Source organism: Ambystoma mexicanum, chromosome 4q, assembly GCF_040938575.1.
Source record: "Ambystoma mexicanum isolate Mex_15411 chromosome 4q, UKY_AmexF1_1, whole genome shotgun sequence".
NCBI classification, from domain to species: Eukaryota; Metazoa; Chordata; class Amphibia; order Caudata; family Ambystomatidae; genus Ambystoma; species Ambystoma mexicanum.
In genome coordinates, this window is record NC_090928.1 from 659417438 (window position 1) to 659434114 (window position 16677).

Genomic DNA, 16677 nt, shown 5'->3' on the forward strand with positions numbered 1-16677 from the left:
CGTCCTAAGGGTCCAGAATTGCTAAGGGTCCGAGGTACACTGCAGTGGTCAAGTCCAGGTTGCTAGAAGCCGTCCAAAAGTCTGTGCTGAGAACCGAAAGGTGGTAAACTGCGATATTCTGAAACCCGACACCAAAAGTCAAAGGTCCCCAGGGTTCTTACTCGCATCTGCCAAGCCTTTACCCCCTTAACTGTCATGGGCCCTCCCTCCCCCATGCCAAGGCCTTTTTTGGTGATTTCGGTATGCTGCCATTCAATCCCTTGTAACTTGTTTGTTACATGCGATATCTCAGCCAAATTTGGCCCCTTTATTGCCCACATGTAGGCGGTTGTACCGCCACCAAGGAATCCTCATTTGCTGTAGGGGGGTCAGAAAAACTAACCAAAAATGGAGAAAATGTTGTTTTTTTTCAGAAAATGCCTATAAAATGATGTACAAAGAAGTCTGTGGTTTTTTTCCTTGTAAATGCTGGGAACAAATGGGTTGCTATGCTGAATTCCCCATTTTCCAGGCTTTCGAGAACAGGTTCAGTGGAAACCAAAGAAATATATTTTGATATGGTTACCAGCTGTTTTGTGAGATGTAGGCAATTTTGCCCTTTTTTTCCAATAGGACATGCGTGGACGGAATGGAAGAGAAGGGTAGGAAAGCTGAATGAGAAGACAGAAAGGCATACATTTCTGAAAAGTAGACAAAATTCCAAGTTCAGGAAGGGGTGATTTGCGCAGGTCAGGCAACTATGTAGGGAAAAATTCCATAGTTTGGGAAAAGAAATCGGGAAAATAGCAGAAAAAAGAGGTATGTGGTGGACATGGTTGGCCCGGTAGGGCAATGGCTTCTGTGAATTTTGTGAAAAACAATGCTCTGCTCCATTCCCATGACTCTTCCAGTTAGGAAATCACACATTTTTTGTAATGCTTCACAAAACAAGCAATATCGCAAGCCAAAAACGGAGCCATGGTACATAGGAGTTTTATGCTTACGGCCTAAACAGACGTACTTAGCATGTATAAATAAGGAAACCAAATGTAGTGAGGAAGGGCAAACATACATTTTTTTAAAGAGCACAGGGCGACCTTTTGAAAGGTAGGTGACTTGTGCAGGTTACAAAAGTGTGTAATGCCTAAAGGAGCGACTAAATGTAGGTCACTTTTGGGAAATGAAGGGGTTGTATGACAAAGGGCAGCCGCAAATGTGTCCAAACGTTATGAAAACCATGCAAACGCAACAGATGTCGTATCTTCCCGCGTTCCCACAGGTGTCCCGATGAAAACGGTACCTCACATGTGTGCGTGCACCTACGTGGGCACAAAGGGAAAAGGCAAAACCACAGGTAACCCCATGTCTTTCAGCAGAGCAGATTTTGAGAAATTTTGCTCATGTGGACAAGCTACAGATTTGTGCATATGGTGACGAAGCCACCAAGGAAAACGGGGAACCCTATGCATTTTCAAAAAGAGGACACCTATGGGAATCCACAGAGGTGTGACTTGCACGAATCGTCCCAGTATGCATTTCCCACAAACCCCGGTAAAGTCCGAAATGTGGTGAAAAAAATCACAATTTTCTGACATTTTACTCTGCCTACCCATCGAAACACGCGCCAGCACCACATGTACTACCTTCCTGCATTCCTAAGGTTATCCTGACAAAAACAGTACCTCACATGTGTGGGTGCACCTACCTGGGCGCAAAGGGAAAAGTCTAAACTACTAGTAACCCCAAGACTTTCGGCAGAGCAGATTTTGCTCATGTGGACAACCTACAGATTTGGGGCCAGGGTGTTGAAGCCACCAAGGAAAACTGGGAACCCCATGCACTTCAGAAAAAAGAAGACACCCGTGGGCACCCCCATTTCGACTAAAAACATCCATGCTGGTTTAGTGGCCCCCCACACCCTCCCAAAACAAGTTATAATTTTTTTTCTTTTTGTTTTGCCCCTTTCTTAGGAGCAGATGGGCACATTAGTGGGCAAAATGTACTGCAATGGGGGGGGGGGTATTCCAATGGTTTCTGGTGCCCTCCACCCCAAATGGATGGGGGGCATCTCATGTAGCCCTACCTGGGGCAGATTGCTAGTGCAATTTGCCCCTAGGAAGGAGTGGGGGCAGATTGTGCTAGCAGTCTGCCCCCAGGGAGGGCTACATGAGATGCCCCCCATCCATTTGGAGGAGAGGGCCACCCCACTTTCCACTAAAAACATCCATGGTGGTTTAGTGCCCCCCACGCTCACCCAAAACAAGTTATGTTTTTTTTTGTTTTGCCTCTTTCCTAGGGGCAGAAGGGCATATGTGTGTGCCCAACTGCCTCCGGCTTTGTGGGGGCTTGTGCCAATATTTCCAGTGGCCTCTCCTCCCACCCCAAATGGATGGGGGACATCTTGTTACGCTCACCTGGTATCCACAGGGACGCCACCCAACTGGGTTACTCGCTGGCATGCTTCTCAGCTTTGCCCTGATGTGGTCTGCGGGGAAGGTTCTGCCTTGTGGTAGAATTAGGCCTGCTCTCCGTCCTGCCTTCTTTGCAGAGGCGCGTTGTCTTTCATGGGTGAGTGCGGTCCAGTTACTTCACTGACGCCGGACCGTTTGATATTGTTCAGGTAGGTCTTATTGCTGTTCTTTGGTTTTGTTGCTATCCTGCATGACTTTCTTTGTTTAAAATGTCTCTTTTTTCTCCCTTAGGTATGCGGAGCTTCAGCGCGGCGAACTGGCTTGGTTGAGCCCCGCTGGTAAATGATGGCGCATTAAGAGCCCTATGATGCGGTAAGTAAGCGCTATGCGCAGCGCTGCGAAGTCTTGCTTTTGCTAACCTGTGTTTTCCTTCCTTGTAGGTCGCGGTGTTCTTCAGCGCGAGTGGAATGTCTGGAGTGGTGCCAGCCGAGAGGCGACCAGCCAAGTAAGCCTTTTGAGCAGTTCGTAATTTGTAAATGTCTCTACAGCTTTCTTTAATGTTGCCTCTATCTTCCTCTTTCAGGTCGTTCTGTCCGGGAGGCGTGCAGATTCGAGGAAGCTGTTCTCAGTAGCTGCAAGTGTTTAAAGATGAAGACTGCAGGTAAGGTGCTGCTCCTAATGATGTTCCTTTTGTCTCCTTGCAGGTTCTGCTTCTCCGAGGTTCGAGGGAATAGCTGGACACGGTGAGCGTGACGTTGCAAGCTGCAAAGTAACACGAAGCATGTTCTGCAGTCAGGGTGTGGTTTATATAGCCCAGGTAAAGTAGTACCAGGGAAAGTAGTTCCAGGCCTGCCACACCCAAAACACTAGACCGCATAGCTTGGTTCTTAGGAACCAAGCTATGTGGATGACTCCATGTTGGCTGACAATACAATAAAGTAGTTCCCAAGCACATTGTTGTTCATGGTGTATGAGCCTGGCGCCATAGGCCAGGACTGGCCCCATGAGGGCTTTTGAAGAGGATGCCAGGCTCTAGAGGCCCGAGTCCTGACTCCACCTGGCCAATGGGTTTGCCAGAGGGGGTTTTGGGCGAAGGTCGTGACACATCTCATGTACCCCTTCCTACAGGCAGAAATCTGCCCCCAGGGAGGGCTACATGAGGTGCCGCCATCCACTTTGGGTGGGGGGAGAGGGCCACCACCCCTTTCAAGTCACGAAAATCCTGGTGGTTTAGTGGGACTCCCCAGGCCCCCCCCCATCCGCACCCAAAACCTTTTTTTTGTTTTTTTCCCCTAGGATCAGATGGACACCCATCTGCCCCCAGGGGGCCCAATACTTGTGACCCCATGCCTTGGGTGCTAGGGGGGGGGTGGCTGCTTACTGTAAGCAGCCCCCTCTCAGCCCCACGTCACAAACAGATCCCTGCTGGTCTAGTGGCATTGCTGGGCGTGGATCGAGCGCTCTGCGCCTGATCTGTGCCCAGCAAGGCTTCCAAAGAGTCACCCCTTTCCAACAACACCTCCCTCGATCTGAACGGCATAATACTGCCTCAGATCGAGGGACAAGAATTCTGTTTTCACTGTGGCTGCCACAGTGAAATTTACTTTGTTTCACGTCGGCACGCATTACGTGTGCTGACGTGAAACTGACAGAAATCCAACCCCCTGGCCGTGAGGAGTAACCTCCTCCTCACATAGCTCGGGGCTTGGATTACAGTTTTGTGCGATCCCTGCTTTGCAGGGATCCCACAAAACAGAATGCCAAAAAGGACGAGCTATCTCGTCCTTGGCACTACAAACGTAATGTCAAGGACGAGATACCTCGTCCATGGCATTTAAGAGGTTAAGGAGTCCACAGCAAGTTCCATCTTCACAGGACTTCTACATTGCGAGAAATCGTCGACCAAAGGAGAGCACCACAAAGAGTAAAACTGCTGCACTTCAGAAATACTTTGGTTCCTTTTTATTCTTGGATTCAGCATTCCATTGGCTCCTTCTTCTAAGGGGGGGGGGTGGTCCATCCTCGGAGGGAATCGTCGAGTGAAACCGAGAAACTCTGCCACTTCGCCTGCCAAGGCACCAAAGTTACTTGGATGAGGAAGAGCATCTTCTAGCCTCAGGAGTCATGCAGGGGTCCCAGGTTGGTCTTGGATCCTGTTCTCCTGTGGCTTCTCATGTACTTTGGGGTGGTAGAACCTTTTAAAGAAAGCAGGTTATTGAACATTGTTGGACTGGGCAGTAAAAGACAAGATAAATTACTCCCTAACTTTTCCATTACAGGTTGCCCAGGTTGGATGGGGGGGGGGGTCTTCACACAGAATTGTATAGCTAGCATTCTGCCACTGTACACAACTAACCTGCCTTTCTTCCCTATTCTATGCTGAAATACCTCACTTAAGAATTCACATGCCTATTTAAAACTGTATGCAGTTATTGTGTCTATTACTGATTTTAAGTATTGTGTGGTATACATAGAGTGTATATATTTGCCATTATTTGAATAGGTATTTCCAAGTACAAAGTGTTATTATGTAAATGTATATATATATTCCTGAATCTTATTTTATATAAAGAATCTGTGTCATCACATAACCTAGTGTGTGGACATTCCTTGGGGGAGGAGGGGGCTTTGGGGATTCACTGTCCTTAAGAACCAGTCTGCATCAACTCCTGAAAGCGTAAGCCTGGTTGCTCGTCCATTGCTACCAAATTGAGAGCCCTGGCTGGGGTTTTCTGTGCCTTTACCCTACCATGTAGAGGGCAGACGTACAGAGACCCCCTCCAGTCTTTACATGGTTGAATTGTGCCTTTTTTAACCTATTTAGTTCAAAGTTTGTAATAGTTGAAAGATTGACCTGGGCCACATGAAAATGCTCAAGAAAACGACCTGGTGAAAAAAATATCTTTAATTGCACAGACCGGTGCCCTAAATCCTTATGTACACTGTGCATGCCCCCATGTCCTGAAAACCAGGCCAAACCACCAGATACATAGTGACCGCTTGTGGGGCGGGAGATAGCCTGAGCAGTTTGTATGCAGGGAACCAGCAAACTCAGGATTTGGGAAGCGCAGTTTCTCTTTGTTGTTAAAGAATGGCTTTAGTGTGCTGAAGTTATTGAGTTGCTGTGCGAGGCTTCCATTCCTGCTTTATTTTCCTCCTCAAACTTTCTTTTACTTTATATCATATCTGAGGTTGCACATGAACTTACTCTCTGATTCTGAAGCGTAACACCCAACTTCTTTACTGGAATGTCATAAGCCAATCATGAACACCTTCCTTCATTTGCGCTTGAGCATTTTATGAATGATGAGATAAACAAATGTTTTTGCAGGCTGGTATAATATGCAGAGTAGAGTTTGCGCATGTGTTGCTCGTGCGCTTCATGATTGTGGGCCTCCTTACTGCTTGGGGTTATTTGTTGCGGACTCTGAGTCCCGCTAGCAATAGTTCCAATTCACGCCTTCTGAAATATGGGCAATCTGCTCAAGTAAAGACGTACCACCAAAGCTGCGGTAATGGGTGTGGATTCAGTGAAATACCCCTAGCGGGATTTCAGTTAATCCACATGCCTTTTGCAAGATATTTGGAATACTGTCGGCGGTAAATATCCTGTAATGCGCTGGGTGCTGAAACAGACGGTATTTTGGGAATACCACCAGTTTGTTACCACCACACCTGTAATGTGTGCAGTACCAATTCGCGTTAACATGGATTGCACCTCACCTGTCAGGGGGACTCTGCCAGGTTGGATGGTGTGTCGGCCTAGCAACAGACGGATAGCCCTGGGAAGTCGAGCAACAGCCAGCGTGTATGGCAGGACATGGGACCTGCTGTGTACAGCTAATACCATGAAAGGCTGGCGCTTCAATAGAAGTCTTCAGCTGAGGGGTGAATGCCATTGTGGTTCCCGGAGCACGGGTCCCGCTGTGCACGTGCTGCCACCCACAGCGCGGCTATTCTCCAGTACCCCTGGCACTTCCGCTGTAGGGAGCGCGGTGTGTGCTTTCGCTACTTGACCTCATTGTTTCCGCTTCCGTCGTTATTTCCCAGTGTTTTTCAGCATGCATTCTCCATCTGTTCTTTATTTACAGTTCCATTTGCATCTCCCAGGACCGCGTCACGCCTTCCCAAACTGTTGCAGGAGCAGCTCTCGTTTCAGCATAACTATGATACCAGAAGATACATGAAGGAGGCGCCGCGAGGAAAGGTGAGCTGCGCATGCGGCCCGCAGGAGCCATCTTAGCCTCATTCGCTCAGGTGTGCACTGGAGCAAAGGCGTAGATGCCCGTGAGCATCACCCAATTGCGCCTGCTGCCCGATTCACAAATCCATCTCTCGCAAATCTCTGTGAACTGCGGAGGCATTTCAGATTTTCTGTTTTTTTTCTGTTTTGTTGCTTTGTCGGGAGCCGGGTGCAAATCCGATTCTCAATGGCATCCCCTCATTTGCTACAGTGCAAACCTTTGTGAACCATCCCTGTTATGTCCACTGTAGCTGGGCACCGCTCAGCATCACCGATTTTACACAACAGCCAGTGCTTCAAGTGGGATAAGAAATCGGGTGTGGGGGGGGGCGCTAGTATGTCGAGATGCAATGTTTGGTTGTGGGGCCTAGAAAGGTCCTTCTGCACCCTTAAATGCCCAGTAGATAGTAAAGCTTTAAAAGCGAAGTGGCCTATGTAAGACAAAACAGAGCCACATGTGCAATGAAAGGGCAAACTTTCGAGTTTAAATGATGTTTAATATGGTTAATGTGTGCACTATTTGGACCAAATTAAATATATTCAAATATGAAATTTATTTAATTTTTTTGGATTTGTAGAGCTCACTCCAGCCCAAAGGCATCGAGGCACTATTTCAGGATCGTAAGAAGGCTTAATTCAGGGTTACAGGAAAGCCACCCAACAGAAATAATCTTGGTACAAGTTACTTGGTTACATATCCAGAGGTAGATATGGTAAAGGTTACTTAGTTACATATATACAAAGGTAGATACAGGAGAAACACGTGCAGTGTCATACAAAGTGCTTAGAAATAAAACATCAAATCAAAAGGGGCCAGTACACCTTGCAATCCCACAGTTCTGAAAGAAATCCATTATTCATACATAACTACTAAAGGCGCCCTAATGACAATACTTTAATACAATGTGTGGCAAGAATCAAACAATGTACTCTTTTATCATTTCCCTTTTCTGTTTGAAGTACCCCATTTCTTTAACTGATGTGATTCTAAACATTACCCGAGGGGACATCTATTGGCAATGAGCAGTATTGCCACTCATATTTTTAAAGACATTTGGTAAGGGAGGTCAGTTCGGAGAGCCCTGGCAGAGCCCTGACTCAACAGCAATATTTGGAGACTGCCAGGGCTGAGCCCTGTCCAGCCCTGGACCACTTAAAGCCTTGACAACAGCAATCCAATCCTGTATCAACAATATGTAAGTGCTTTCAGTGTGGCTTTTAAAACAGTCCATGTACGATGATAAGAAAATGCAAAACTATTTCTGCGCTCTTTTGGGAAATAATTTCCTGCAATTAAAATCTATATTTTGCGGCAAGGGCATCTAATATTGATCCAGGGTAATTATCCAAATAGAGCCTGGAAAACAGTATCTGATGCTATGAGAACATAAATGATTGGCCACCCCCAACACTCCATGATTAATCACACCCCTGACATTTCTTTTATACAGTGCATGTTTTTCTACCCTGTAAGCAAGTCTTTCTTTCATGTCGTACCCCATACCGACAGCATTTAGAAACATCCTCCAAGAAACAGAAGCAAAGACATGGAACATACACTTGTCTGTGGGACGTTTGTCAGGAGGTATAGGCAGACCCTTGCATGGCCAGCAGTGATCTATTTTCTCAGATTTTCTTCCAAGATGTGATCATTTGTTTCCTTTTCCCCTCAGCCTACATAATCCGCGGAGGAAAGCGCACTACCTCTTCCTCGGGCACTTAGGCACCCAATACCAGATCAGTGCTCGCCTGGCTGCCGTGCTAATGCACTGTCTGCCCAAAGCCAACGCCAGTTTCAGACTTCTTGTTGACAATGACCGGTACAAGCGGTGCCCCTTGTCAAGCCCTACACAGCGTTTAATGATGTTGGCTTCAGGACATGTGGAAGCTGCAGAAATGATCACCCATGTGCCAGGCTAGTACATTATCCTCTTCCTAGCAAAACTCGAGGGCTGGTCCTCGTGTAACTCCCTAATTGGTGGCCCTTTGCAAAGTATACAAAGAGACTCGACACAGTAGGCCAGTCTTCTTGGTCAGGGGTCAAGCTGACATTGTCCTGGAATTGTCTTAGTCCTAACTAGTATTGTAAGCTCTAGTTGCAGAGTGCTGTTAAAACCCCAAAGTGACTGAGAGTGTGATAGCCTAGGGGAAACCCAGGTATGACGAAGTCCTTAAGTAAACCTATGACAATTCTCCCTAAATAGGTTAAAACTATCTTCGGTTCACAAAAAGAGACCACTCAATGTTGCGGGACATTTCCAAATTCGTCGTCCTTCTTTTGGGGCTTTGGTGAAAAGCATGCTGGAAATTGTAGTCTCCCATTGTACCCCCTCACTTCCTGTGCAAAACAAAACCAGTGCATCAGCAAGTGAAGGCTGAGATAGGCTTCTCTGAGTTCCTGGCACCTGGTGATGAATTGTGATGGCTGTAGGTCTTGCAGATGCAATGGACGCAATCTTGGCATTGAGGCTGAATATATGTGAAGTTGGCCTCCAGGTTACAGGAGTCGAAGTAAAGATTGGATGAGCGGCGATGATATATCGGGTCCTGGGTAGTGGGCATCCCACAGCAAGGCAGAATCTACCTCGTGGAAATAAGGAGCTATAGCAAGTTGCATATCTACTACTGCATAAAATGCAAGCTATGACGTTTTGTTCATTACCTGTGACCCATTATGCTTATAAATGAGGTCAAGAGTTTTCCGGGTGCACCTTTCCAGGAATTCCCAAGCAGAGAGTTACCATCACGTAGCTATAGTTGTATGGCACCTTTTGGCTCAGAGAGACAAACATAGCTTCTGGTCGCAGAAGGTTGTTAAGCTACCTAGGCTGTTGTTGACTGCAAAAAAAGAGCAAAGCAGCTTCCAGCACTTTCGAACCCCATGTGGTATTGTGGCATCCAACAGAAGAGTCAAGAAAAAGGAAGTCCATTTCAACCCCTTTATTTCACACAAGAAAGGGTTGGGTAACCACAATGGTCTTAAGGGGTTTCAAATAAACCCCAAAGGGACAGCTTAAAATAATGGTTCCAGCATGGTGGCACGGTCAACCCTTCAAGGATCGAATGTCCCAGTCCAATCCTCCTCTCTGCTCTTCACAGTTCCAGGGATACAACTGCCTTTGTGCCTCCCTCAAGGGCATAAGGCTGGGTCCAAATTCTCATTTCTTTTATTCCCAGTTCCAAGGATATTGCCTGTGCAGGCATCTTCCCAAACACACAGTCCAGGTATATATCCCCTGCAGCCATTTTGGCAATCTCACAGTCCATGGCTATAGCCCCATATAGGCTTCTTGGATCTGTTGACCTCTCCTTGTGGATCCTGTCCTGGTCTCCGGGGCGTGGTCACCTACTAAGGCTTCTCACTTGTGGAACCTCTCAACATTTCTTCTGTTTTCTGTTCTGGGACTCTTACCCAGGGATTCACCTTCCTAGGCTCCTCAGTATAGCATGGTGAGGACTTCGTCCCTGATGTAGAATTCTTTTGGCCGGGCTCCTCTCCTTTCATCAGTCTCTGCACGAGTCCTTTCCTTCCATTCTGCATCTCTTCAGACCTCTTGCTCTGCTTCTGGCTGACTTGCTGGATGTCTTACGATTCTTGTACGGACTTGGTATTTTACCATGAGTTCTGCCGGTGTCTTATTTGTGGCCTCATGGGGCGTGTTGCAGTAGTCTCGAAGCATGCGACATAGCGCTTGGTGGGGATCGGCATTCTCAATGTGGGCTCTCTGTAGGGTCTTCTTGATTGAAGCCATGAACCTTTCGGCCATCCCATTTGCTTGGGGCCAGCGAGGTGTGATTTTCTGGTGTTTGAACCCCATGTGTTTTTCAAATGCCGCAAACTCATGTCCACTGAATGGTGGGCCATTGTCTGACTTGATGGTTTCCGGTATCCCCATTCACTCACGACTTCATCGAAGACGGCGGCTACTTGGGCAAACGCCGTGGATGTGGACCGTTTTACAATCGGGAACCTGGAATGTTCATCGATGAACAGTAGTAAATATTCATCTGATTCGAGGGGCCATAAAGGTCTACTGCAACTTTTTCCCAGGGATGATCCGGGATCTGGGTTGATTGCAATGGGATCGGAGCTTCAGCTTTGGCCGTGCATTGGCACGCTACACAGATTCTCACCCATCGGTCCACCATGGCACCCAGGAACGGGAACCACACGTGGCAATGGAGCTGTCTCTTGGTGTTATCTGCCCCACGGTGTCCTTCATGGGCCGTCTTGATGACTTTGACCGTAGGGTCGCTGGGACAACCAGTCGGCACCCTCATAAGAGTTTTGTCTTATCTTTTACAGCTAGTTCCATATGCACTTTTGCCAGTCTCTCCAGTTCATCCCTGCATGCTCCTGGGTGTGTCGATACTGCCCGCCGATAGTCTTTCCACCTGTTGTTTTTGGTGAGACTGATCGCCAAGGCCATGGAGGGGTCCGCAGCTGAGGCTGAGGCAACAGTGTCCAGTGAGATCGCTGGGGGAAGTGCATTTGTGGCCACGTAGCTGATATATTCGGCGTCTCTGGGTCTTGGCACTGGCTTGCCTGTGGGGTGCCTGGATAAGTAGTCAGCCAGGTTGTTATCACCTCCCGGACGATGAATAATCTCAAAGTTGTATTCTTGGAGTCTAATGCCCCACCGTTCGATTCTGGGAAGCATTTTCGTCCTGGGGTTCCCAAACAGTGACAGTAGGGTCTGATGGACAGTGATGAGGGTGAATTTCTTGGCTATCACAAAGTTGTGGAAGTGTTCACATGCCCATACAGCTGCTAAACTCTCTTTTTCGGCCTGTGGGTATGCAGACTCAGGGGGTGCAAGTGCCCTGCTGGCATATGCCACTATGTGTCTCAGGTGGGCATCAATCCCATTGGTCTGTGCCAGTATGGCCCCTAGTCCCACCAGACTCACGTCCATAACTATCTCTGTGTGCCACTCTGGATCAAAGTAGGCGAGTTTCCTGGCCTCGGCTAGGGATTGTTTGATGGTATCAAACGCCCCTTGACATTCTGTCAACCACATGAATGGAACATCTTTCTGAAGCAGTCGTCTGAGAGGCTCTGAAATGGTGGCATAGTGCGGGATGTATCTGGCGCAATACCCTGCCATGCCAAGAAATGACCTCACTTCTGCTACTTGGTTGGGCTCCTGTAGGTTGAAAATGGTGGAGACTTTGTCAGGATCAGGGGGTCATGCCCTCCGCATAGAAGATGTGCACACAAAATTTCAATTTGGTCTTGCTGAAACAGCATTTGTCGACATTGAGGGTGAGACCCGCCCCTTGAACGGCACTGCAGGTTGCTAGAAGGGCTTCGTCATGCTCCTCTCGTGTTCTTCCAAATACAAGAATATCATCACTATAGTTCAGTGCTCCACATATTGGACGAATTACATGTCTAATGGCTTCATGAAAGATCTCTGCGGCAGACAAAATGCCAAAATGTAAGCGTTTATATCTGAAGAGTCCATCATGGGTAGCAAAAGTGGTGATGCCTCTCGATTCTGGATGGAGCACCATCTGGTGGTACCCTTGGTTGTGGTCAAGCTTGGAGAAGAGAACAGATTTGTTCAGCTGGACGATCATGTTCTCAATCCGTGGGCCTGGATGTCGCTCTCTCTGGATGGCGGTGTTGGCCATCCTCATGTCCACACAGAGTCTGAGGCGTCCCCCTTCCTTTGGCACTATCACTAATGGCGAGACCCATGGGGTCGGACCTGTGGCTGGTTCGATGATTCCGTCCTCCAGCAGTTGTTTGAGTTCAGCTGACACTGCAGCTTGTAGATGGAATCCAACCCTTCTTGGATGTTGGGGAACGGGTCGGACAGACAAATCTATATGTAGTTTCACGGGTGAGCCTTTCATCTTGCCTAGTCCCTTGCACAAGAGCGGGAACTCAAATATTATTGTCTCTTTGGTAATGACATTGACTGGCGAGGGAACGTTCCATGTGTTGCATATTTGATCTCTAGTATCGTGGGTGAGGGCTGTTGAGCAGATGGAATTACCTTCTTGCACGTGAATGTCTATTAGACCCAAGCAAGACACTGTCCGATAGCTCAGAAGGCATCTTCCTTTGGTCGGACTCCAAATTACGTGGATGAAGGTGGATGTGGAACGATCGCCATGGATGAGCCGGCGCTCAAAGGATCCGATGGCTTGCATGGAAATGTCTGCTCCCCACTGGAATATCTTGGAGGTTGTCTGGGACAGCAGTGGTTTCTCAGGGATTTGATGGAATTCCTTTTCTCCCATTATGTTTACAGTGGCCCCCGAGTCAACTAGGAAGCAGAAGTGTTTGCCACCTATTTGAACAGGTATTCTGGGCCCTTCTCTGGCCTCTTTCTCGTCCATGATGAGATTGACATACTCATCTTGTGTGTATTGGTTGTATTGGTCACTCTCATAGTCAAACCTCTGTGACGCCATTCCATAATAGTCCTGGTGTGGCGGTGGTGGTCCATCATATTCATCATGGATTCGTAAGGTGTGGTCATGTGGCTCGAATTTTTGTGTATCCGCATCCGGGTAGACGTCCTCAACTACTTGAACATATCTTCTTGGGGTTTGCTGGTATGGGCGCATCTGATATGTCGTTACTTGTGGGTTCCTGTTGTATGTCTTGTATTGAGGCGCCGCATGCGTGGTGTGGGGAAAGGTCTGCCCTCTCTGCAGTCTGACTGGAAATTACCTTATCTGCCGCAATTTCCACACCTCTGGGAGAGTGCAGGGCATGTCCCTGCATGGGGAAATGCCAATCCGCAGCGGTAGTACTTTATTTTTCAGTTCTCGGGGTCGACAAGTACCCACTGTTTGTCGGTCTGTCGGCTGTCCTTGCGCTGTGTGGTTGGATCTCTGCTATCACTTCACTCTTGTCTTGTTTGGTTGAGGTGGTGCCCGATATCTGCGCTGCCTGTTTGTCCACCCATTGGAGGATTCTGGCCACTTCACTGACCTCTTCGATGGTGAGCGGCTTCTTGAGCAGTTGCTTTTTGAGTGTCTGAGACACACACCCTTCGACTACTCATAGGCGGATGGCCTCCTCGAGTGAAAAGGCATGAAATTGGCTGTGTGCACCTTTTATTTCCAGGCGGGTGATGAATCCATCCACTGTCTCATCAATTCTCTGGGTACATTGATTAAACATATACTTTCGTAGTCCCTGTTGGGCTCGATCACCAGCCTCTTGTTCAAAGCTGTGATCAGTGCTGGAAAATCGGGTTGTTCGGTGGTTGGAATGGTTTTAATGAGTGTCTTACTCTCATTTCCACTTAGGTTAAGGAACATGCTGCGTAGTCTGAGGGAGGCTTCTTCACCTGCAGCTGCGATAAAGTTATTAAAATCCTCCAGCCATTCGACCCACCTCGGACCCTTGTCAGCCTGTGAAGGGAGGTGGCACCAAGCAGTGGCCGTAGTGTTCATGATGGGGGTGCCTGGGCTTGTTGTACTGGTGGGGAACGCATCCTGGTTAAAATGCTGGGATCGGTGCACCTTTCCTGGCTGAGGCTGCTGGTTTTGCCACTTATCTGGTGTGTGTTACTACCCAGTGGATGTTGTGCCACTCAGCCAGCGCTTGCTGGTGATGGCTAATGGTGCTGCTCTCACGTGGATTCGAAAAAACGTTTCTTTAAAGTCAATGCGCACGTGGATTGAATGCTTCACTGGCATACACTTGCTGTAAGAGTCATGTACACATGGATTGGGTAGTGCGGGTACTGTTCTGTGATGAGGGGCATGGCTGGAAATGTTTCTTTAAATTCAATGCGCACGTGGATTGAATGCTACACTGGCATACACTTGCTTTAAAAGTCATGCGCACGTGGATCGAGTAGTGCGGGTAATGTCTTGTGATGAGGGGCAGGGCTGGAATATACGCTGCCCTACATATGCCTTACTAGCATACACTTCCTTTAATGGCACAGAGCGGTGGGGGAGGGGCACCACCAACCTGTGCTTGCTCGCACTCTTTTAATGATGGCCCAGCCGCTGGAAGACTGCCGCGCGGCACTGGGATGGCACACTCAACGTGTGCACCGTCCAGGAAGGGTGGCCCTCTAATCTTGCAGCTGCGGGTGGAGGAGGAGGAGGAAGGAGGCGAGGCCCGGGATCGGGTGGTCGTCTGGAGATGCCGGCTGGGATCAGCCGTGTCGGAAGGCACATCGGAGCGGGATTGCTTGCGTTCTAACGAGGAGGACGACCTCAGCGAGTTGAAAAGACCTCGTCGCCAGTTGTTGGGCTCTCAAGGCCTGGATAATAACTGGAGGACACGTTGAGGACAGTATAACTGTCTGCTTTATTTAACATACAGAAACGAACTGAACCCCTCCCCATTCACCTCCTTCTTCTATCCACGTCATGACCCACGTGGCTTCACCCACGTGGGTCTGTCTCTCTGTTAAAGAGACTGTACCCCTTAACAGTCATGATGCACTGTTTCCACCCGCTGTCCAGGTGTTTCTCTTCCCCCCTAGTAATGTTCTCAGTTGTTTCTGATTTTCTTCTTTTGTCTCTGATAATTACTTAATAGAGCATTGAATGCAGGCTGCGGGTTTAGCGCCTGTCTGCCTTATTGGGCTCAGGTGGACCTCTCATGGTATCTGTGTGGCTCCACATACATTCCGGCCCAAATCTGGGCCAACGAGCCACCAGGGGAGCAGAGTTTGTCACTTCCTGAGTGTTTCCACTGCTCTAAACTGCTGGTGAGATCGTATACTGTATGCATGGTGAGGGCCGGTTCGCAAAACACTTTCGCGCCCGTCTACGCAAGTAGATATTCCTTCTAGGTTACTGCTGTGGCTTGCGACTCACCGGCAGAGCGGTGCACTTCTTTTGCTGGAATCTAGTTGACCGAAGGGAGGGTGGAAGTGTACCTTGTGGAAAACGAGCATATGGCATGTCTGTCATGGAGAGTGAACCTAGGAAGGAAGGTTTCAAAACAATAACACAATTACAAGTTGCAGTCTAAATACGCGGACGTCAACTGCTAAGTGGAGATCTGCTGGCTCTAGTAGGGAGACCACTCTACCTATAGTTAACATTGCTTCCTTATTATCCATTGGGATCCCCTGGCACAGCAAATAGGATGGGGTATCCCCCTGAAAGATCACCATTTGCCATCTCCAGGGCCTTATCACATAGCGGGTGGGTACCATTGCCCCCCAGAATCTTTCTGCCCTCTCCATCGGGCCTACTCCTTTTGACTTTGTGACCCCTGAGATAGAAATCCTGGGAATAATTCACCTTTATTAGCAGAAACAATACCTTTGCCATCTATACTAGGTTGAGAAGTGAAACTCCATTCGTACAAAGCAAACATTTACTCCACCCTGCGATTCTTGGCTCAGTTAACCAAAATAACCCCCTTGTGTTTGTCACTACGACTTAAATAGTTTGAAGACTATCCTTTTGGGAAAATAATAATGTTCAGCTCCCAGACGTCTCTAGCAGTAATATTGGTCTAGGAAACGATTATGTTTTAACCTATTTTAGAGGGGATTTAGGGTGTGCATATCAGTTGTGCAGAGCAGCTGCAGGCTTTGTCCCAATTACAGACCCAAAACCTCATCAGTGGCGAAACACCATTGCGCAGGTCAGGCTCTAGCCCCCCACTAACTAATTCTTTTTGGTGCTATGTTGACTCGACCTGGCTGACCTACAGAGCCTGCCCGGACAGAACAGGACACAGACATTAAACGGCACCTGAGCTTTGCTGTTAACAAAGGCCCTGCAATTACTGAAGTAAAGCATTGCACTGTTAGCACCTGCATTAATATACATACATTTTCTAGGCAATTGAAATCTTGACGAGGGGATACGCTTGCGTGCCAGGGGAGTGATTGGAAGGGTAGGGGGGATAGGAGACAGCCTATTCTCATAGCAGTCCTTAAGTGTGTGGTTTTGGAGGTGAAGGAGAGCGTTAACTGCTTGTAACATTGACGCTTCACTAGAATAGTCTAATTAGAATGTGTAGAGAAGTTAGATGCCACCACACAAGTTTGCCCCCCCCCCACAGTCTCTGAAGTTAGCACCTCTCCCAACATTTGAAAG

General features: G+C 48.1%; 1 protein-coding gene across 1 annotated transcript in view; it reads left to right on the forward strand.

Moving 5' to 3' along the window:
* Positions 1-16677, forward strand: part of CIMIP6 (ciliary microtubule inner protein 6) — a 208385-nt gene that overhangs the window by 166714 nt on the left and 24994 nt on the right. The window contains exon 4 of the mRNA XM_069608233.1: positions 6482-6597. Within this exon, the coding sequence (XP_069464334.1) occupies positions 6482-6597 (116 nt within the window). The remainder of the gene's footprint in view (positions 1-6481; positions 6598-16677) is intronic.